This window comes from Nicotiana tabacum, chromosome 23, assembly GCF_000715075.1.
Source record: "Nicotiana tabacum cultivar K326 chromosome 23, ASM71507v2, whole genome shotgun sequence".
Classification (NCBI taxonomy): Eukaryota; Viridiplantae; Streptophyta; class Magnoliopsida; order Solanales; family Solanaceae; genus Nicotiana; species Nicotiana tabacum.
The window spans coordinates 114,871,509-114,895,811 of record NC_134102.1 but is presented as its reverse complement, the minus strand read 5'-3'; the positions used below and the strand labels follow the sequence as shown (position 1 = coordinate 114,895,811).

Genomic DNA, 24,303 nt, shown 5'->3' with positions numbered 1-24,303 from the left:
GGGACACTGCGTTTCATGTCCGCAGGTCTCGATAGCCAGGTCGAGAGTCCTCCAAGTAGGCGATCAGCTCAGCGGAAGATGTTGGTGCATTTCATTTGCTCTAGAGTTGCTTGTTTGGTCAGTATGATTTAGATGTGTATTGTTTGGTATGGCGTTGCTCTGTCCCGACTTTTATGACAATTATGTATTCTTAGAGGCTTGTAGACAGATGTCATGTACGTAAAAGATTGTATGGCCTTGTCGGCCTATATTCAATGTACGAGTGATTATTTTGGTCTTAGAGGCCCATATGTCTTATATATAAGTTGGTATTACATGTTGTATTCTATCTATCTCACGGCAGCCTCTCTGGCTCAGTTATTTATGATAGTATGATACGAAAAGATACGTTATGTTGGTACTCGGTTGAGTAAGGTACAGGGTGCCCGTCGCGGCCCATCGGTTTGGATCGTGACACCAACTCTCCGCAGCGTTACCGTCACACTTCGATAAATCAATCGCTCTATCTCTGTGTATAAGTGATTAAAGGGTTGTTGTTGCTGTGGTTGAGGGAAGTTAAGAGCTGGGGTTTGCGGTGTGGTTCGTTGGTGATATCCAGTTTGTTGTTGCAGCATTGTTGACTGACCCAACACAGAGGAAGAAGGGCTAGCGGCGGTCGGTGCCGGCGTCGGAGAGGGAGCTCTCTGAGAAGCAATGTGCGCAACAATCTCCTGAAGGGTACTGTTAATGGAGTCCAAAGCTTTGGTGTGAACAACTGATTATTCTTGGAGCTGTTTCACAGCTTCCTCCAAGGATTTCGACCGAGTGTTATGTGCACCACCACCCATTTGTTGAAGGAGGGTCAATGAAAGCACCAAATGTAAGATGATAGTTATGATATTCAAGTAAGCTCCAAATTTACAACTCATAGTTCTCAACCTTGGCAAAAAAACAAGGAAACCAAAGCAAAAAAATGGAAAACAAGAAGAGGGAGGTTCCAGATTGCTATTGAAATAGCTAATGAAAGAAAAATAAGAAGTTCATTCCTGCTCTTCTAAGTGAGCCTTCTGTCTATTTATACATTTTGCGTAGCTGGGCTGGTGTCGTTTTCTCTAACAACTTGGCAGATGGTATTTGTCTTGGAGTTTGGGATCACGTATTGGTCCAGGTGTCTTGGCATATTCTTATCCCTGGTACTGCGCCTCAGGCCATCAGATGTGTGCAGCTGATTTGTTACATAACCTCATAATACTTTTTTGCTTTAAGTAAGGAATTAATCAAGTTTAGCCGGGCGGATAACAGCTGGGCCTAGCCAGGGCCTGCACTCATGTTCTACGCTCCAAAAAATAAAGAGAGCATTTTCAGTGGCCTCCTTTTTCGGAAAAATAGCACGGGCTAGTCAGTTTTCGAATCGGTCATTCAAAAATAGCTAGCGTTTGCAAATTCATTGAAAAATAACCATTATTTTACTGCAACACGGAAAGTTCCAGCATAATATACTGGAGATCGGTGCATTATGTATGAACTTCCAGCATATTATGCTGGATCGGTATATTATATTGGAACTCCAGTTTACTTATGCCGGATACTGGAGTTCTAGTATACTTATGTTGGAACTCCAGTATAATATGCTGGAGTATTTTTCGAATTTTGAACAGTATTTTCGTTCAAATTAATCTTTACATGAAAAGTGGCTAAATTTAATTATTTTAGAAACTGTGATTATTTTTGAACGACCACTTATAAATTTGACTATTTTTGAATTTCACCCCTCCTTTTCACATGAACCTGGTTCAAGACAAAGGAGTGGCGCATTTCTTTTTATTAAGTATTAGAATACTTGAGTTCTGTTTGAATGGAGGCCAAAGGAAATTAGGAAGGAGTGGGAGACACCATCAAGGCCAAGCTATAATTAACCAATATACTCAGAGAGCAAAATACATGGATGAAAATTAAAGCATGCGTAGTTTCACTTATTACTCTGTTCCATTTCATGTGGAGGTATTTAATTAATTGATCAGAAATTTAAGAAAACTATTGACATATATGTCAATAATATGCAAAATAAATTTTTTTCTTATAAAAGAATAAATTTTTTTATCAAGTGAATTCTAAGTCATATCAATAAGAGTAAAATGGTAGTAATGTTAAGATTAAATAGTTTGCTAAAAAATCGTCACCTAACACACAAAAACAAAAAAAGTGCCACACACTCCCATGCTTAACTTAATAGGTCAAAGAATAATAAAACTTTTTTTCGAGGGGTCAAAGTACAATATGTCAATAATAACTTGTAAGGAAACGAAGAACAGTAGCTCAAAGAAGTTTCCATTTTGACGAGTGAGAGTGAAAATGAGCTGAGCTGCCATACACTTTAATAGGGCAGATGCATTGCTTTTATTGAGAATCAGCAAGGCAATTGGGCACACAGTACATTTATACCAGTAGTAATGGCATTGGTCTTTACTATAATTGCACGCATGTATTGCATGTTATTACTACAGTACACCGACCAGGACCAAATATCGAATGGGGCACTATCGCAGCTACTCATAGTTTGCCACTTTGCCTAAAGAGTATGAAAACCAATGTTATTTTAGACGTCAATGAATGATTAAACACGGAATTTTAAAAAGAATAATATAATATTTCTATGACAGTAAAGTATATATGTTTCCTCCGTTTTAATTTATATGACATAATTTTTTAATTAGTATGTTTCAAAAAGAAAGACATATTTTCGTATTTAAAAATAATTTAATTTTAAATTTTTTATTTTACTTAATTTATTTTTAATGAGAATTTTTTATAGTCACACAAATATTATGATTCTTCAAAACTTTTATCATAACACAAGTTTTAAATTTTTTTTTTTAATTATATAGCAAATCATAAGTCACATAAATTGAAACCGATGGAGTAGTAAGAACGTTATATCAACTCTGCCAAAGTGAGGATGAATTTTATTTATTAATCATAGGTTCCCTTCATTTTCAACTTACGGTGTGCAAGACAAGGATGAGCTAATGAACATATTATATCCTCAAGTTACGTCTGTCCCCGCTAGTCTCAATTTTCCGGATATTAACATGGCAAAAGTTAAAAGTTTGGCCGCTAGTTTAGCTAAAATTCTGAGAGGTCAAATTTTATTTTTTATTTTTTTTCGGAAACGACACTTAGAAATTTGAGATGTTTGGCTAAAACAATTAAGTGCTTTTGAGCAAAATCAGTAGAAGTAACGTTTTTGCTTTTGGAAAGAAGCAACAAATTCTAGCTTCTTTCAAGAAGTAGGAGCAGAAAATTAATTTTTTCAAGACAAAAATATCGTTATTATAAATTTATATTTCTTAAGTTACTCTTCATTAATTTAACCTTTTTTTTAATCTCTACCATCTCTTTCTTCTCTTTTTTTTAACCGTATTTTTATTCTTCTTCTCTATTTCCTCTTTGAAATAATCTCTATACTATAAATAGATCTCTTCTTTTCTCTTCCACCGTTTCTTCTTTTCTTCGTCTCCTATTTCTTATTGAAATAACAATGTTAGTTACTAGATTCAAGTACTTTCTTCAAAAGGTATAATTTTTTCCTTTTGTAGTATTTCAATATAATATGATCTCTAGTTTGTAGTTTATTTATATTTCTTTTTGACATGCATGAGTATAATATAGTGGACAAAATGCAATACTAGTTACTTTTGACTCAAAATTTAGATATAGGTTTAAACAATTAGATTTTCTAGTAAAATAGAGTTAATCATAGCCAATATTAATATCCGAAAGATGTATTAATCGATTTTGGGGGAAGATAGTAGGGGTATAATCTAAGTAGAAATAAATGGTGATAACATTGGTATATTCAATGATCCGAAAATGAAGGGGGATAGAATTAAATAACAATAAATAATAATGAATGATATTTAAGTAAATAAAAGGATGTGAGTCGCCTAAAAAGGATTAGATTCTTTAGTATTCTTTCTAACAATGATGAATGATTGATGAGCCTTTGATTATTCGGATTCTCCTTGGATCGTGGGAGAAAAGTTAGACAGGAATCTCAAGAAAAATGTATATTTTGTATGTGTATAATAAAGCAAGAATCTTCAGATAATGTCAATGTGTTGTCTTACAAATGAGTGCTCAATGTCCCCCATAACAATGTCTCTTTCTATTTATAAGGGGACATGTACCACAAAAACCCTAATAGTACAGATCCACTTTTACTTGTTCACTATTCTAAAAATATATTTTCAATTTTTACTTGTCTACTTTTGCATATCAAGAGAAAAATAATTTGCTTCTTCCAGTTTTGCCCTTAACATTAATTGTTCATTCCAAATCATTTTTCAAATGGGTAAAAACCATTTACATCCCCAAGTTTACTTTAAAAATCAAACTCATCCTCCAACTTTAAACAATTATCATTTTCATCCTTTTTATCCTATGCAATGTTGACATTTTCGACTCCCCATTAGGGGTGTTCAAAAAAACCTGAAAAACCGAACCAAATCGTAACCGAACCAAACCGACCAAAAAACCGGATACTTTTTAGGTTTGGTTTGGTTTTCGACCAAAAAACTGATACTTTTTAGGTTTGGTTTGGTTTTGGTTTTGAATTTTAAAAACAGATCAAATTTGGTTTGGTTTTGGTTTTAATCAAAAAAATAACCGAACCAAACTAACTATAGAAGTAGTTATTTAAATTTATTATTACACCTATATATATGTATATTTTTATATAAAGTTTCTAAAATGTTATGGTACATATTAATCATTTGTATTTTAAGTCTAGTTCTTTGCTATTACAATAGTCTAATTCTTTGCCTTTATATTCTAGTTTGATTGGTAGTTTGCTTTTGCTAAGTACAAGAATTATTTCATGTTAAAAATAATCGATTTTTAATTGAGTACTTAAATTATTCATCACTATTTGATTCAATTATCATCAATATATCATGGTAAATGATAGATTTCTCAAAGAGCAATTGATTTGATAGTGTTACGTTGAAAATGTAGTCGCCGGAATATGTGTTTTGGTAGTGTATGTCTCATATTTAAGAAAAAACCCGATAAATAACCGAAAAACCGATAAAAACCGGAAAAAAAACGAATCCCTGAAAAAACCGACTTAATTGGTTTGATTTGGCTCCAACATTTTAAGAACTGACTTACTTGGTTTGGTTTCTTTTTAGGGAAAAACCGATCCAAACCGAACCATGAACACCCCTACTCCACATATATGTAATACATTTTTTATATTATTTAGATATTTTTTAATGCATGTACTTATTCATATATTAAAAATATTATAACTCATTATATAATTTAATCTAAGTTCACTAACATTATAAATAAAATAATCATATTATGAATTTATTACAAAATGTATTCCTACTTTATTATTATTATTATTATTTTAATATTATGTATATTAAAATGCATATAATGTATGCGGTGTGTGTGTGATTTTAAGATCCGATATTTTTATTATTCTCTACGTGTATATAAATTTTTGAAGTTTGATTGTAATTACTAGATCTTTTCTAAATTATAATTAAAGTTCATGTAACGTATAAATAGATAATTTTTGCAAATTTATTATAAAATTTACCTCTATTTTTCGTCCATTAAATTCTTATTATCTGTATTGTATAATTTATAAAAGTTTCACTCTCTTTTATTCTCAATTTTGTAAATAGACTGAATTTTGATTGCTATTAATAAAATTATTGATACGAGTAAATTATTTTTTTTTATTTTTTATTTTTCTCATTTATTTGACTATTGAACATCATTAACTTATATGCTTGATTACTACTACTTTTTTTTGGTTTCGAAAAAGTTTTTTTAATTTGTTTATAGGTAAGTTGATAACATAAATTAAAATATAAAAATATTATTATATTAAAAAATAAAAATAATTAAGAGATACAAATTTTAGAGGGTAAAATAGGCATTTTAAGAAGTCACCTTTGATATGAGGAGCATAATGATAATTGTTTAAAGTTGGAGGATGAGTTTGATTTTTAAAGCAAACTTGAGGGATGTAAATGATTTTCACCCTTTTTCAAATTCATTAAGACTATACACCAATTAATATGAATATCATGATAAATTATGCACTTTATTTATTATTTCTTATAGGATGTGCAAAGTCAATAGTGAACAAATAAAAGTGAACGGGGAGTAGTTCATCATTAATATTGCTTAGTCCGTAGACCATTTGTCCCACTCCTACAGAAAAAAGAGAGAAAACAAGTTTCTTTTATTTTAATTTGTGCGGTAACATTAGTCCTCCACTGTCCAAAACTCCTTTCCATGCTCTTTAGAATAAGGCCATTGCCTAAAAATCATTAGGAACCGTAATGATATTACCTGCATTACCTCCATTTTTTTGTTAAATAAATCTATCTCACAAGAAACGTGGCCGTGAAAGGCTGCAAAAATCCCATTTTTAAAGAAAATTTAATGTTACTTAACCGGAAGTCCGGAATTTCATTATCATGAACAGTTGCTTAATGACTAGTCAATTTTTGTACATTGACAAAAAGGCATTTTTGTCAATGTATAGTGTAAGAGAAGACAACTTGATGTATAGTGTAAGAGAAGACATTTATTGTGTAATACTGTTCATATACCAATACCAAATACTACAATAAAAGCTTCACTCAAAAGCTAACAATAAATCTCACATCATCTTTTATTCAATGCTATACTTAACCATATTTTGCACAACCTAGCAAGAAAACCCCATCAAAAAGTTCTTTGAAAAATGGGCAACATTTGGTTTTTGGTTTTTCTCCTTCACAAAATTATTGCCACTGAAGCTGCAATGAGTGTAGGTGGTGGTGTTGGTATGGGGGTAGGTGTTGGTGGTGGGGTGGGGGGTGGGGGTGTTTGGATTGGTGGAGGAATTAACAGCCCAAGTCCTACTTCTTCTGATATTAACAAAGCTTACACTGCTCTTCAAACATGGAAATCAGCAATTACAGATGACCCTTTGGGAATCTTGAATAGTTGGGTTGGTACAAATGTTTGTGCTTACAAAGGAGTCTTTTGTTCAGAATCTCAAGATTATATGGGCAACCCAACTTTAGTTGTTGCAGGTATTGATCTAAACCATGCAAATTTACAAGGCATTCTTGTTAAGGAACTGTCCTTTTTAGCAGAAATGTCCATTTTTCATCTCAACAGTAACAGATTTTCAGGGCCAATTCCGCAAACTTTCAGAGACCTTACTTCTCTTACTGAGTTAGACCTCAGTAATAACCATTTTTCTGGTACATTTCCTACTGCTGTTTTACTCATCCCAAATCTTCTTTATTTAGACCTCAGATTTAACAGCTTCTCAGGGCCAATTCCAGAAGACCTTTTCAACAAAAAACTTGATGCTATTTTTCTTAATAACAACCAGTTTGATGGTGAACTTCCTCAGAATTTAGGGAATTCTCCATCTTCAGTTATCAATCTGGCTAATAACAAGTTGACTGGGAACATTCCATTTAGTTTGGGGTACATGGGTCCAAGAATTAAGGAGATTTTGTTCCTAAATAACCAGTTAACTGGTTGTATTCCAGAAGGGGTTGGTATGTGGACAGATTTGCAAGTTTTGGATGTGAGTTTCAATTCATTAATGGGGCATTTGCCTGATACTCTTTCTTGCTTGAGTGGGATTGAGGTACTCAACTTAGCACACAACAAACTTTCTGGGGATTTACCAGACTTGGTTTGTTCATTGAGAAGCCTTATCAATTTGACTCTTACTTACAATTTCTTCTCTGGTTTGAGCCAAGATTGTGACAAACTTCCCTATAGGAATGTGGGGTTTGATTTCTCATTGAATTGTATTCCAGGTAAGCAAATGCAAAGGCCTCAACCAGAGTGTTCTCTCATTCCTGGTGGTAGTCTTAGTTGTCTTAGAATACCTTCAGCTAAGCCTCTTGTTTGTGGGTCAATAATTAGTGAAGAAGAAATTGTGTCAACACCTCCTTCTCATTGATTTTGATTTTTATAAAATTTAATTTTTTTTTCTTAATTTGAGATTTTGGGAGTGAAATCAGGGCACTCTGACCAATATTCTTTATGTTTGTTGGATAACAGGCTAGTATGGGCTGGCTGTTTTCATTATAACATAGAGAAGTTATGACTTGTAGCTACAAATTTATTTCTCCAAGTCAAGTAATTAATAGTTTGGATATAGTTCTGTTCATTATTTTAATAGCTTGCTGAGTGATGTTTTCATGCTTTATCATATCTTGACTGTGTGGGCTTACTCACATTGTCTATCCCACGCTCGAATAAAGGAGAATTGCGATAGGCTCGCAACCAGCATAAGATTTGTCAATTCATGATAAATTCTCATAATACCGGACTTCAACTTTGTTTGCGACTAAGGCGTAATTATTGTTGTATCATATGTTAAATGGTTGCAGTACTAAGTACCACAACTAACAACGACAAATAAAATGGTTGGATGTCACATTACTCAACAAACATCCACATGCTGTGGTATTGTATGTGGTGTGGACTATAAGAGCATTTACTATGGTTGTGCCTTCAAGAACATGGAGTAGTTATATGCTCAAGTATGAGAAAAATATAACTAGAAAGGATACAAAAGAAAAACATAATGACCTACAGAAAAAAGTTTCACGTGAGGAACAGTTGAATTGATTGCTGAATGGCATTTTCCCTAATTTGTGAGTACCTGATTTAGGAAGATGGACGATTTGCTACTGCCCAAAACCCAGAATTCCAGACCCCAAAATACCAAGCATTGCGATTCATGGTAAGAGGCCCAAAATCCCTATTTATTCCACAGGTCCTTTTTAATTTCCTAAAGCCAGTAAAGTTACAGGTCCTTCATGTGATGTTTTTGCTAAGGCTGTTAGCAACATGACACTAGCATTTTGTTCCATCAAAATCAAGTCTTACGTATATATGGATATGGTGGGTTCATTTTCAAAATGGTGTTGCTTGGTATGCACCCATCTTTTTAAGAGGGCTGATTGAGATCAGGTATCGCTCAAATGGCAGCTGTTTTCAAAGAAATCACCTCAGATTATATCGCAAGAACAATTGGACTAAAGTATGGCTATGAAAAATAGTAAAGGATTTACCCTGTGCACGTCTTGTTACCCTGTTAACACGAGGATGGGGAAAGCGGGCTTATCCCATATGCAACTTTCACCTGCATTTCTGCAAAGATGTTAGAGGTTATTTTAACGCCTGTAACCCGTGACTAAGATTTTCCCAAAATAGTATTTCTCTAGCTGCATTAATACCTCCCAGAAAATAGCAAAGCTAATTTTAGTAACATTTTCATTTATTTGTCCGAAGAAAATCAAGTTGACGCACCAAGTTAAAATCTTAAAATCCATGGAAGCTTACAATCATTAAAAAAGTAAGAGATCAATTTAGATCGATCAAGGCGTCTTTCACATCTTGTGAAAAAATGTTATACACAAGTTCAATAGTAGCAGCTAATGGCAATGTCAAAGAACATACTTTAGACAAGTCCTCTATCATCACGCAATATAGTACATGGGATTTGGAAGTTTAAAGGACCTTTTGGCAACAGCGAAACCGTTCAAGTCACTCCACTGATCTCCAGAGCTCCCATGAATCCTGTAACCTTCATCTTCTAATTCCTTTCTTTTCTCAGATTTGTATTGGGTTGCCAGTTTACTTTTATCAGAAGGTCCCCTGTTCCATTGCAAAGGTTCAGCCACAGATTTTAAAGTTATTTGGCCCAACATTTACTTATACAACCATCTGTGCACCAATTGCAAATAAAGGAACACAATATGAAAATATGAGAGTTTTTTTGAATACCTCAAAATAAGCTTTTCCCAATTGCTGTATCCAGCATACACCAGATTCTTTTCTGTATAATTCCTTTGAAATTCACTCCGACCAGTCAACAAGAATATCTTAAATCCTCGCTGTTGTAGCTCCTTGTACAGTTTTAAACTTGCAGGTATAGCAGGAGCTTCTGCTTCATTTACCCATTTGTCAAAGGCGATTTCATCAAAGATCTCTGATCTACATACAAGTTACAACAGCAAAATGTGATCAACCACATGACAACACAACAACAACAACAACAACAACAAAGAATCAAAAGAATTACAGAGAAATGAACATTTGACGGCAAAGTGGATCTTCAACTAGTGTTGTCAAAGCGAAAGCCTAGAAAAGTAATGTCAACAGAGGCTTTAGGCGAAAAGCGCAATTAAAGTGAGGGTTTTAACGAAGAAAAGCACAAATCAAGAAAGAAATAAAAAATATATATATAATGCCAAAAGATAAAAACGCAAACAACAACTATTACATGGACAAAGAAATTGAAAGAAAAAATATTAAGTGAAATATACTACAATAAGAACAACATAACACCTCAACCCCAAACAAGTTGGGATCAGCTATATGAATCCTCATTAACCATGTCGATCCATTTAAGCTCAAAACAATCTAATATTATATTATATAACAAAACGGAAAAAAACAAGTAGTAAAAGTTCTCAATATTATCCATTGATAACTAAATTTTTGATATGACTAAAAGACTCCAAAAAATATAGGACCTAAAGTATATGTATCAACATGAAAGTTTAATCCCAACTAATTAGTATCATCCATATAGATCTTTTTCTTCCATTTAGCCATATTTTTCAATAGGCCTACATAGATTCCAAGAGGTTATAGGTCCAGGCTACTTTCCTCATGTGATTTTAGGTCTACCTTGTCGTTTCTTAACACCTCCTCTCACCATGCTTTTACACCTACTAACCGGTGTATTTTGACGTTGACATAGGAGTTCGAACATGGCCAAACCATCTCAAGCAACCTTCTCTCATTTATCCTCAATGTGTGCTACTTGCACTTTTTGCCAAATATGATCATTTTTAATCTTACCTAATCCCCTATGACCACACAACCATCTTGGCCCTCCGCATCTTTGCCACTTATCTTGTAGATATAACACCTTGTATAACATCTTTCCTTTAGTCATTAAAGGGCTATTTCTCCTACCTTTCTTTCTAAGCATGATTTCATTCCACTAGTGCTTCTTTCTATCCTTCGGATAGCATTACATAGCTTGTGAGCCGTCCTACTCCAACCTCTCCAAAACACATTCAAACCTCTATTGGGATACCATTTGGACCATAGACTTTTCTAATCCTTATATTTTTCATGACATCATTTTCTTCTACCAACCTAATTCTACAAGTAAGGTTACAGTTTCTATCGTGCACAGATGAGATTAAGTGAAATATACGAATTAAAAATCATATGAATCAAGTTCAAAAATCATTTTAAGAATCCTAATTGATGCAAAGATGCAATTTTAAGTTTCTAATTCAAAATTTATGGCTAGTTTCTATTAAAATTTCTTAATTTCCTATTCTTAATCACTGAATATTCATTTATAATGCTTTTTACACAAATAACATATAATTTTTTAGATATGTTTATTGTTTAGTACTTCCCTCCTCAAGGCAGAGCTCATGCGTGATGAGGCACACACCTTAGTACCTTGTGGAAAGCAATCCATGTGAGGCGAGACACCAAGCCCATGTTGCACCAAATTTCAAGGTCTTAGGTACACTTTAAACGATCTACACCGTCTTCAACTGGACTTCAAATACTTAAGTATCAAAAGTCAACAAGAGGCACACTTTCTTCTATTATTTTCTTGACAAACAAGGGGAATACTTAGCCGACTGTTTAATTTTGACAATATTCTTACCCCTGTTTATCCAAGACTTTTTGGTAAAGCATAGAGTATCCAGTAAATCAAGAATGCGGATAGGTAGAACTACAGAACGAGAACTCGAGGAGCATCCAAATAAAGCTACATTCTAGTAACTGGTAATCCCCTCCCAGTTTTACCATAAATGTCTGCTTGAACTTAAACTCGCGAAAACGACATGACTTTCTCTTGTTGTAGGTTCTAGAATTATAGAACTTTAAACTGGTAATACCATATAACTTCTTAAATTTACTTTCGAGATTGACAAAACCAAATGAAATCCTTTTTTTTAATAGTCATTAACCACACCAGACCTTATGAAATATTGCTTCCAAAGCATAATGGCTTAAACGCTAAATCTTAAAGAAAAACAAAATGATAACTACTTTAGCAGGTAATAAATTCTTTCCATCACTAAACCATTTCATATCTGCCCAGCACGAGATTAGACAATCATTGCCCTACAACTATTGAGTTGTATGATCAGAATGCACAAGCAAGTAAAAGTTTACAAAGTGCAATCGATTTTAAATCAGAACATCTAAACTGACCCTCCTGTGTCAGCCAAACTACACTAAATAATTAGAATCTTCTTGGTTAGCAGTATCACGTGGAAGTCAACTTTAAATGGAAAACCACCTTATGAACATTGAAACCAAGGGTTAAATTTTCAACATAACTTTGGCTCAACATTTGTACTTAAATAAATAGTTCAAAACCGGAATGTGTAGCATTAAAACAGAGTAATCCTCAAGAAAGTACACAAATTGTAGTATATACTTCTTTCTTAAGTAGAATACCAAGTTTTCCAGGCTAAACAGCGGATTGTTTTTAAAATATTTACCTTTTGACAGCGACTCGTCCATCTTATGGTTAATTGGTAAAAGAGGCATAATGGAGTATCCCTAAAGCTTTTCCATAAAGCAGAAACTAGGAAAATTGCCAGTTATAGAAAATGAGTTGAAGATTATATTGCTTAGAAACTTCAAGCATGTTACACTCTAACCAAATGCAATATACACCTTGATCCTTGATAAACACCAGTCTACTGTCACATAGAAAGAAGCTTAGGCATTCATCTCAACCAACATCTCAAACCATTACTGTTTTAGGTTCACAGTTAAAGAATACACTGATATTACTTAAATTAAATTTGCATTCTAGGATTTAGGAAAATTCAAATAGAAATAAAAACTATGGAAAATCAAATCACCATGCTTCTACGAGAGAACATAATTTGGATAAAAGTTCATTCCTACTGCTTTTAAAAAAGATGAAAATTTGCGAGGCTAGCTTCAAAGGACTACAACTAAGCCTTCTAATTGCATCAATGGAGTCTAATTTTCACCTCGAAGTCCTATCAGGCTTGGGTAAGTAAAGAAATAGATAAGTAAACAAGCTAATGCATGAAGCTGCAAAATAACACCTCTCAGCCTGTTTGAATGGCTGAACTGCGGATCGGAGATTTTACTCATCAAAAAATCTGTGGATTGGAGATTTTGAGAGTCTTTAGGTACAGAGTGCATAGAACCATTAGGCTGTTCTTTCTGCGCACTTCTGAGTATGTAGCAAGTGGTTGTTGCATGATTGCTTAATAAACAAAGGTTATGGCATGAAGATGGAGTGAGAGTTCCTAAAGCTTTGTCACACTTGTTTGTTATGGTTAGATTCAGATGTGCATGCTCGCACTACTTTCACAGTAATACTTTATCTTGCAGAGGATACTTGTAAAGTACTAACGGATGCTCAACTAAGAGTTACTAGAATCATAATCACCACAATAAAATGAATATTTTGTATATTTAGGTACGTCTAATGATCTACTTCAATATGGCATAATGAAAATCATGCAGACCAACAAGTATATAAGCTTTTCCTAGCAAAAGAAGACGGTTGGACATGAAGGCAGAAGAAGGAATTTTCACAACTTTACAAGCTACAGGTGATCTTTGAAGCAAGACCAACAAATTGGAACTTCAGTCTTTTGAGTTAGTTAATTATCAAAAACTTTGTCCAAAAGCATACATGAGATCTCAGTGAGGCCGATTTTGTGTATTTATGCAGCAGCCTATCAATAATATTGCCTAAGTTTTGCAATCACATCTAATGGCATGATCGCTTTAGGATTTCTTATTTATTCATATTTAGCTGATGTTGATGTGAATTAAGAGTAAATGCTATCTTTCCCCAAGACAAATATATCCACAGAATTAGCAAGTTTTTAACAAACAAAATGAAACCAACAGCACTATACCAGAGCACAAATTACACAGAAACTGAAACTGTTCAAAATCATTAACAAAAGGGACGTCCAAACATTATAGTGATACCCACAAATGCATATGAAAAATAGAGAAAATTAGAAGTTACCCGAAGCCATGGGTGACATAGTAGGGCAAGTTGGAGAGCAAAGTTTCATCAATGTCGAAGACCCAAGCGTCCTTTCCATCGTTTGAAACCTTAACCGTATTGGCAAACGCCAGCGACAGGTCAGCCACCGCACCGCAATCTGAAGAGTAACGATCGCCGTTCATGTAGTCCTGGACGAAAGAAGCGCACCTTTCGGGAATCAAAGCCCAGAAACCAGCATCATTAGTCTCAACGGTGAACCGCCAGCTCTCACAGTACAAAGCATTGTTATTGTCTTTGGGAATCTTACGGTGGCGATTGATGGTTAAAAGTTGTAAGATTTCGGGGGTGATTCCGAGAATAGACTGAGAGAATGAGGTGGAGACGAAGGTGAAGGAGATGAAAAGAGCTAACATTAAGTTTTGAGCGTACGCCATGATAGGCTAGCATAATCTGGAATCGTCAAGCTAGGGAAGAAGAGACCGGAACCGGATTTGCCCAATCAAAAATGAAGCCGTCACATTCTGTCATTATTATATACGTATGATTTTCTGCCTTCTAATAAGATTTATAATTTTGTATTTGGAGAGTTAATAAAATTAGTCCCTAAACTAATTTTGTATGTGCAATAGATACTCATAATATGTGCAAAAATGATGACTTGGATTTATATTATATATTTTATGATTTTTTTTCTATGATTAATTGACTTGTTTGAGGTTTTATTCCAAGAATTTTGCCTAAGTTGTTAGTTATTTGATATAGGTACATTGGAGGCCAAAATAGAGCTAAGGAGCTATTTGGAGGCATAAAAAATGAAGTTAGTCAGTTAGAGACAATTTGGGAATGGAACTTAAAGGAAAAAGATGGCCATAGATAATGCGAATTAAGGCAAAGAGATGTTTGGGAATTTGGGTTGGGAGCAATAGTATCTACCGGGTAACACATGATCAAACTTCAACAGAGTATCACTCTTGATTTACAAATAATTTGGTCATGATTTCTAAATGAATATTGTAATTCTTGAAGTCTAATTTCGAACGGTTTAAATGATTTGTCAATTAAGCTCTCGTGCATAAAGTTATAATCATATTATCAAAGTCGCAAAGTTAAGCATGTAGGCGAGTAAAATAAATGATATGATTAATGTTTATTGTATGCGGTACCTAATAACTAACTATTAGATTGTGATGAGTAGACACTCTATAAATAGAGGCCAAACCCTAAATAACCCTAGCGTATTATGTTCTTTGAAAGCAGAGTGACAACGGTTTACGTCTCATCGTTTGTGTTCTCCGTGCTATTTGAGCGTGATAGCCAATGGATTGTCGAAATTGGTAAGGCTTAACCGCCAATAGCTACTGTGTCAATGAAGTTAAAGGATACATTTATTTAACCCTAACTCAAGATTGTATTTCTGCATATATATTGTGTCTAATCTCTGTTTACATTGAATACTTGCATTAGGATTTAAGGAACAAACAGCATGCTCTGAAACAGCAAAAATGAATGGGGAAGAAACAAATATGAAGGGAGCGCAACCCGCTCTGGAGTCTGGAGCAATACAATGAATCGAAAGAAAAAAAATTGAATAATCTTAATAAACAAATCACTCATTCCTAGTCTGTACATTGTTAATAAGTACTTTGAAAAAACAGATATAATGCTCACCTCTGCAGAAATGGGACAAAATGGAATTAGAGCCAGCACAAAATGTTGATTTCCAAATAGGGAAAATATACCTACAACTCACAGGCCACTCCAGGGTCACACCCTAATCGGGTATAGAAAAAGTCATGTTTTGTTTTCCAGAATTAATTAAAATATATATATAGGTTGAAAATCATTTGATTGTAAAAACCATGGGAGGGAAAGGGGTTTCTTCCATGCTCAAACCAGCTGCCATTCTTTGGTCATCACTGCATGCGAGTGAACAAAAACTGCAGGGCGAAAAGCTTTTCAATTTATGAGAATGACTCTTGAGCATTATTGCAAAATTCCTTTCCAAGTTTTTGAGAGAAGAGGCGACACGCGTCCATGCTAAGATCAATGGCAGCTGAAAGTGCGATAAATAGGGCAGCATCGGCCATGCAAGTTACATGTCGTACCCCAACTTGAACTGTTGGAGCACTTGGTTTGCCTTCGCCTTCAACGCTTGATCCCATCACAAATCCTCGAATAGGCGATAATGAACTCAGTGCAGAGTCTTTTACTGTGTTGTCTATGCAAAATTGCCCACCTCTTTTCATACTCATTGTGCCCTCAGCTATAGGTACACCACTAGTAAGACCAATGTCAGTAACAAGCTCAAATTTGTAACCAAGTCCATCAACTGGCCCTCTTTCGCGCCACGCCTCAAGACGACCCCATGGTTTCCAGCTGCTAACACAGGATCCATTAGGCCGGAGGATAAGCCACGCACCAGGATTTGACCGTGAAACACGGTCAGAACCTGGAGAGGGCACAAATGGAGTGATCACTGAGGCAGCTGCAACAGCTGACCCTGATAGATCATAGATAATTATCATCCACCCTTTTCGCTCCCTCCCCGGTCTGTCCCTTTCAGCAGAAAATGTTCGCATCCATCCTCTATTGCCCAAGTTAAAATCAGTTGGAAGAGATCTGTTTTTACAAAAATGAAAAGAAGAAAGAAAATATCAGCTTCAGGACCACGTATAAACAAAATTAATAACTTGAACAATACTCTACTCCATACTTTGACTGGTAATAGTAGTTGATTTGAAGGAAACGAAAAGTCAAAGAAGAATATTAACCAGTTTATGAAGGTTTTGCCCAAATTTTTGCACATGGGGAGGGAATCAATGGTAGTTGCTAATGACAGTTGCGCCTAGGAGTTAATGCTGTCTATTCTCTAATCTTTTTCATTACTAGACGAATCTAAACCTTCATAAGAAGTAAGAGGATTCAAATTGTAAGGAGGTCAGGATACAGGATCCTTTGAAACAAGCTGTATTTTTGTCATTTTTTCTCTTCACATGCAATGGACACAAAATGCACTAATGAATTGTCCGCCTTCAGATTATCAGATCACTTAAAATTGAAAAGGACATAAGCAAGTAGAATAATGAATTAAATGATTTGTGCAGCTTACAATTGTACAAAACAGCACTGAACTATGGGCTAACCACTTAGAAGTCACAATGAGTAGATCTAGCAAACAAGAATCCTAAAGATGCTGTATCTTCATATCCGCTAAGGGAACATTATTGTATGAATTCCCAAGTGCAGAGGGAAAAAAAAGGGACACCCCCGATACACTAAGCTCCCGCTATGCGCGGGGTTCAGGAAAGGACTGGACCACAAGGGTCTATTGTACGCAGTCTTACCCTGCATATCTATAAGAGGCTGTTTCCACGACTCAAACCCGTGACCTCCTGATCACATGAAGGCTACTTTACCAGTTATGCCAAGGCTCCCCTTCTCCCAATTGCAGAAGAAAGATACAAAATTCTTCATGGTCACGTGACATCAACTTTATCAGTTACGCCTAGGCTCCCCTTCTCCCAATTGCAGAAGAAAGAAACAAAATTCAAACAATGTAAAGCACTCTAAACCTACGGAAAGTTGATGATCATGTTTGCAAATAAGAAAGTTCCATAGCTTAGAGATTGTACTCAAAGCATGTGCAGCCGTTCACACAACATGCATGTGACTCTTCAGAGAGTGAGAAATACTTCAGCTTCTGGAGAAGCAAGTTTTTACATAGACAACAAGTCGAATCATGTGAGGAGGCTACCTAATCCCTAAAACACCAAATGAAGCTACCACTACAATTCTCATCACTAGACGTTTTCCCTTTGAGTTCCAACCAATAATTGTTTATTCTATTTTTCTCTTTTGTTAGTAATGAGCGAATTTGCGAGGATATAATCCTTTCAACTAATCTTTTCTAAAGTTAAAATTAAATGCTTTGTCTTTGCAAATCTATTTCTAAGCACTTAATGACAAAATTATTTTTTTTAAAGTAGTATTGACAATTGTTAGAGGGTGAGCTGTAGAATCTAAATTATGCAAAATTTCCTGCCCCCACCCCACTTGATTAATCGTTTCAACAAAGCAATTTAGTTTGACCAGTAACCATGTTTCTCTCATAACAAATTAACAACTACAGTAAAAAGAAGCGACACAATTATTTTTGTTAACAACAAATATAAAACAAAACCATAGCAAAAAGTAAATGAAAAAGAACACGTCGGCGCAAGTTAGAATTTTCAGTGGGAAGGGAAAGGTAAAATGCGCGGGAAAACAATGGGGAGGGACTCACCGTGTCCGGTTGTTGCGATCAGCACTGAACTTGCAGCTGAAAACCGGCTGCCTTATATTCCCCTGGATCTGGAAAACCACCGGGCTGCACTCCGGTTCACCTCCGAACTGGAACACGAACCGCGGGTCCGGTTCAGCCCGGACAGCCATGTGCAACACAGCCACCGCCGGTTCGCCTCCCAATTTCATCCACCCATTTTGAAACACGCTGGACTTTGAATGTGTCCCATTCAAGTTAACGCTCACCTGAACCGATCCCAGCAGCTTCCCACTGGTAACACCGCACGTGCGACCCATGCGCCCCGTGAAAACGGACACTTTTAACGAAACGGGCTTTCCAGAGAGACGCCGGAGAGTGACGGCGTCTAGATGGAACCCGGCGGCTGAGGCGGAGGACTCAGGCGGAGAAGAAGGGTATTGAGAAGTGGAACAGAGAGGGAGAATGGCAGTTTGAGAAGGGAAATTCTTGAGCTTGAGTTTAGCATAGCAAGGAGTTGAACAAGGGTGAACTCCAGAACCAGAACCAGCAGGTTTTGTTGCTGTTGGAAGTTTAAGAGCTAATGACTCAATTATCAAACGAACAAACGGGCAAGGATCCATATCATGCACTGCTGATTTCTTCTTCTTGAATTTTCTTTGTTTGGTTTTGGGTTTTTCTAAAATTAGCTAAGAGTTTGATGAGGAGAAAAGAGATGAGCCTGAGATGGTGAGTGCGAAGAAAGCATCTATCAATATTTTGGTAAATGAATGCATGTCGGCTCATACTATTTGAACCTCTCTGTCTCCTGTAATTATCAGTATTTCTCTTTCCTTCTGTTTTGTTGATTCGGCAATTTCCTTTTATTTATCGTCAACTAGTCGTCACGATATCTTGTCGTATCTGCCAGTATTTTTGGCATATTCATTACTTTCTCCGTCCCATTCACCCTTTCTTTTCTTTTTCTTTTTTTAAAAGTTTAATTTATTAATTGCGCCTATTAAATATTTTTTAAGAATTGAATAGTATTAAAAAATTATTCCTATTATTTATTTAATACTAAAGGTATTATTGGAAATAATTCATAACTTTAGTCTTAAATTTCAAAAGTAATTCGTAATTATTTTGATTCCATTCAATTTTTTGTTCTGGTTCTTCAAATTGAGCTTGATTAAGAATCGAGGATAAAAATAAGACTTTTTTCTAATGACGAGATAACATTAGACTCAAAATTAACATTGCTAATTGCAAACAGTGCACGATCAAATGTAACCATTTTCCCTTCTCCATATGATAAAGAAAAACACAACGCAAAACAACAATTTCAGTTTTCAAGTTGCATCAATTCAAATAATTTGCTAATAATAGCTTCCATAATTGAATTCATGTACTTTAAAATATAACAAAGCCTTGCCGCTTCCAAAGTTAATGTACCATTTATTAATTAAATATATAAAACTCTACAGTTAATGGTTTACATACTAATTTATCCATATTTGTGTATAGCATGAATAAAAATTTAAATGGTGGTATTTTAAGACTTTTTTTTTAACTACATAATTTTCCAGTCTTATTGTTTAATGAACATGTCACATTAAATCCGCATGATAACACCAATTGTTTATATTCTAAGAATCCATTAGCGATTCAAGTATCCATATTTTTTGTTAAAATCAATGATTCATTCTATTAACTAGTGGGTTATTTTGTACGTACTTCCAATAATTCTCACATTTAAATAACTAGTCTTAGGTACGCGCAAACTTCATATCAATAAGTATAAAATTTTAAAAATTATATAAATAATATTTATTTATGTAAAGTTGACGTGCAATTGTAAGTGTTATTTCAAAAGTATTTCTAGAATTTGATGTGAGTTAATGAATATAAAAATTATCATGAATATTGGGATAATTTATATCTAATTATAGTCTTTTTTGAATGTGTATTTACATTTTGACATAATTTTCATAGAAGGAGTATTTAATTAAATAGTAATGGACATACTATTGTATACCACATAATCAAATATAAGTTTCGACAAAAAGTTTTTCTCAAATTTTCTTAGAAAGAATTATTTGAATAGAATACCAAAACCAAACTAATTATATACCTTGAGTTTTAACCCTTTGTTGACATGAAGTCTTTCATTATTTTAATATCATTACCTTTTGCATCCTAAATCTAAAATTAAATTAAATGAGATGAAAGTGACAAAAATTATTAATAAAATCTTAAATCTAAAAACAGTATAAAGTGGTCGAAACTGAAAGTGCTTGAAATTTAATACTACTCAATTTAATTGGAGGTAAATATACAGACTTCACTAAAAGCAATTCAAAAATCAAAGTTCTAAAAAGAAGAAAAATAATTAAATCACTAATCCTAAATATTAGAAAAATAATTAAATTATTATTTTTAAATATTTAAAAAATAATTAGTGACTATTTTGTCCAGCATGAACTCTAATTTTAAAGAATAACAAAGACGAACGGCATTTCGCTAATGATCCTCATACTTAAGGTACACGTTTTGTGTGTATACCTATATCCACAACTATATAATTATTTAAAAACATAGAAATATTATTAAATAACATATTTAAGCTACAAAATAAAAAAATTTAAAATATATAAGTTCTTGAAATGATGAATATTGATATCGTTGATCTAGGCGAGAAGTAAAATAAATAAAAGCTTTTTTCAAAAAATATTAAATTATACTTAATTCTTAAAATATAACGTAACTAAAAGAGAAAAATACCTTTTCAAGATAGAATTAAATTGTTTTCAACTCCAAAAATTCATAACATAAAAATTCGTACCTCTTTTCTTCAAATAAAAAAAGTTGCAATAGTTGTTCAATTTTTTCCGTTAATGGCTTTGAATCCTAAGTCTAATGGTTTCTGGTGAGATATTAAAGATTTTGAGTGTCTAAATGTATTTCAACGTAAGTTAGTTAATATATTTGGTCCTAACTTAGAACTTTACTTTATATATGGAAGAAATTTAGTTGACTTTAATGTCCTAAATATTAGAGTTTCCTACATAATAATTCAAATATGGAAAGTTTTAATAAATACAGTTTTATTTTCAAAGGTAAATGACAATTTTATCTAGTGTGAAATCTTTTTTTAAAAGGCAAAAAAGGAGAAATAAATTTATTAAATAAAAGAAAGAATCCTGTCTCAATGAATAAAAATTTTAACTTATACAAAGTTCTAAATGAAAAGAAGAAACAAATTTTAACTTTCTCCGTGGTTCAAATAAGAAACAAATTAATAAATAAATTTTAATTAATTTTAAGCTCTTAAATATTTACAAAATTAAATAACTATTAAATGGAGTGTTTCTAATAATATTTAACATAAAATTGCGGGACTTGAGAATATATTTTTTTGCATGATAAATATCAAGTTTGAAATGAAAAAAAAAGCTTTAATTTTAAATTTTAGTCCTTTGTAGGTAAATATTATTAAAGGACTCACTTAAGCATTATTAAATAGTATTCTATTGGGTGTAAAAAACTCACGTTTTCTTATTAATTAATATGTTATTATGGTGAAAGCTAAAAATAAAGAGTTTCTTACTTAGTTCAATAAGAAAATATTTAATAACCAAAATTTTAGGTGATTTAAATGTCCTAAATATTAGGAAAGTAACTTAAATTACAATTGTGTCCAATGTGAAATTTATTTTTAGGGAGTAAAAAAGACGAACGACATTTCGCTAAGGGCCTTCGTGCTTTTAATATAGCATAGATAGATAGATAGATAGATAGATAGAGATATAGATTAGTACTCTATTCGGTCCACAATAAGTATTTTTTGGTTGTTTTCACACAGATTAAGAAATTCACCTTTTAACGTTAATTAACAATAAAATTGACCATATTAACCTTTACTATCTCTTCACATAAATACTCCTAACACATACTCAACACTATTTACTCCAAGGGCAATGTAGGAAAAAAATAATTACTTCATTCTTGAAATTTGAAAAAATCAGATATTTTGGATCACAAAAAAAAAAAGCTAAAAAATCACTTATTGTGGACCGGAGAGAGTATAAACTTTAAGTAGACTAAACTACTTTAGACATATACTCCTTAAAATCGCAATCAGCGTTGAGGCAAAAAACATATTGATTTTGAGTTAAGATTTGAAAATTGTTTTCCCACACCACGATGATACATTTTCTCATTAGTGACTCTTTTTGTTCTAGTTTCCCAACTCGTATTCCCCACCCAAAAAAAAAATCAAGAAAAACAATTAAATATTTATGCTTCTTCTATTTCATTTTACGAGTTTTAACTAGGCACAAAACTCTATAATGTAAAAACAATTTGATCATATGATCTTAAATTAAATATTTGTATAAAATATTCAAAACAGTCTTTAAATTTTATGATTTTAGACATATCATGTCATTCCTTTAATGAAGTGTCACTGCGAGCGAAATAAAAATATTGGAATTAAAAACTTGCTAAACATAAATATATGACATTTCATTTTAAATGGATTAACAAAAGAAAAGGAAAACACTTCTTTGAGACAAAGGACTTATCACCTATAACAAATAGTAGCATAAAGGATTTTGATGATATGATCTTAAATTAAATGCTTGTATAAAATATTCAAAATACGTTTGAATTTTTATGATTTTAGACTTGTAATATCACTTTTAAAAGATAGTGTCACTTAATAAATTAAAAAATGTAACAATTAAAAATTTATTAAATATAATAATAAAATATAAGACTTCTTTTGAAACAGACTAACAAAAAAATAAAACATTGAAACGAAGAACTTATTACCATGGATGGAGCTAGCCCTTCGGATATGGGTTCGGCTGAACTCCGTAATTTTAGTCCAAATCATATATTTGTCTTAAAAATTATTAAATTATGCATAAATTATTAATTTAGAACTCAGTGACTTAAAAGAATTAAAATACTGAACTTATAAGTTTCAAATCGTGGCTCCGCCTCTGCTTATTACACATAACTAACATTAATTCCTTCAAATGATTGCCCAACATGACCTATATTCATATATAAATAATACCAAAGATTCTTAACAAAATATAAATTTCTATATTAATTCAATCAGCTTTCAATAAGTTGACAATAATCCTGGTTTCTAGATTTGCTCTTCTGATATTACGGATGTTTCGAGAAAACTGGAAACGACGAAAATTTGCTGAGAAGTTTGGGAGTAAAAAAAAGGAAACAAGGTGTAATTTCAAGTGGGACCCATAACAGCTTGGCAAAAAGCTGTCACCTGCTGTCAGTATATCCTAGCTGGATTTGTATCATTTGGAAGAATTTATTTATGTTCTTCCTTTTCAGTTCTCTTCAGATATTTATGTATAGTTGTTCTAGCTTTTAAATTTATTTATTTTGAAAAGTAATTTTTTTAAAAAGTTTTTCGCTAAATATTTTGATGAGAAGTGATTTTGTATTTCACTAATTAATTTGAAAAGTATTTTTAAGCAATAATTAGTGTTTGACCGATCTTTAAAAAAATTACTTTTAATTGTATTTTTCTCAAAACAATTTTAAGATATTGTATGCAGGTGAAATCGAGCTCGTGGTGCATCCTAACCTCTGACATAGTGAGCCAGGCTCGAGACATGGCAATAAAGGACTAAAGATTGACCCCAAATCTCATCGGGTTAGAACCCGGGGCAGAACGCTTGTCTTCGAGAATATCGAAGCCTTGGTCCCGGAATCGGTCCTAGCCTCGAACGATTCGAAGACATATTGTCAGCATAGTCAACAGAAGACCGAAGTATCCGTGACCGGCCGGATATTACGGCGGGGATCTCGGCACGTATCAATAAGGATCCGACAATCAGTGAATCAAGAGATCTTTTACCTTTTATAGAAAGGTACCTAAAGTAGGACTCCCCTACTATATAAAGGGGATCTGATAATTCATAAAAGGCATTGTGACATGCAT

General features: G+C 33.5%; 3 protein-coding genes across 6 annotated transcripts; 1 reads left to right on the top strand and 2 right to left on the bottom strand.

Annotated features, from left to right (window-relative positions):
- Positions 1 to 6,569: 6,569 nt before the first annotated feature.
- LOC107784530 (acid phosphatase 1) lies at positions 6,570 to 14,607 on the bottom strand. Of its 4 annotated transcripts, XM_016605679.2 has the most exons (5): positions 14,102 to 14,607; positions 9,811 to 10,020; positions 9,544 to 9,681; positions 9,096 to 9,174; positions 8,874 to 9,012 (listed from the first exon to the last, which is right to left on the bottom strand). In XM_016605679.2, the coding sequence occupies exons 1-4, from the start codon at positions 14,515 to 14,517 to the stop codon at positions 9,111 to 9,113; spliced, it is 828 nt and encodes a 275-aa protein (XP_016461165.1). In that variant the 5' UTR covers positions 14,518 to 14,607; the 3' UTR covers positions 8,874 to 9,012; positions 9,096 to 9,110. The 4 variants fall into 4 exon arrangements, with proteins under 4 accessions (XP_016461164.1, XP_016461166.1, XP_016461165.1 ...); XM_016605678.2 differs by having other exon boundaries at positions 6,570 to 9,174; XM_016605680.2 differs by having other exon boundaries at positions 6,570 to 9,166; positions 14,102 to 14,606.
- LOC107784529 (leucine-rich repeat extensin-like protein 2) lies at positions 6,749 to 8,185 on the top strand. Its single transcript, XM_016605676.2, has one exon. It carries the CDS (start codon positions 6,749 to 6,751, stop codon positions 7,973 to 7,975), a length of 1,227 nt encoding a protein of 408 aa, XP_016461162.1. The 3' UTR covers positions 7,976 to 8,185.
- Positions 14,608 to 15,587: 980 nt separating the features above from the next.
- On the bottom strand, positions 15,588 to 19,102 carry LOC107784531 (uncharacterized). Its single transcript, XM_016605681.2, has 2 exons — positions 18,366 to 19,102; positions 15,588 to 16,702 (listed from the first exon to the last, which is right to left on the bottom strand). The coding sequence occupies exons 1-2, from the start codon at positions 18,962 to 18,964 to the stop codon at positions 16,045 to 16,047; spliced, it is 1,257 nt and encodes a 418-aa protein (XP_016461167.1). The 5' UTR covers positions 18,965 to 19,102; the 3' UTR covers positions 15,588 to 16,044.
- Between the last annotated feature and the right edge of the window lie 5,201 nt (positions 19,103 to 24,303).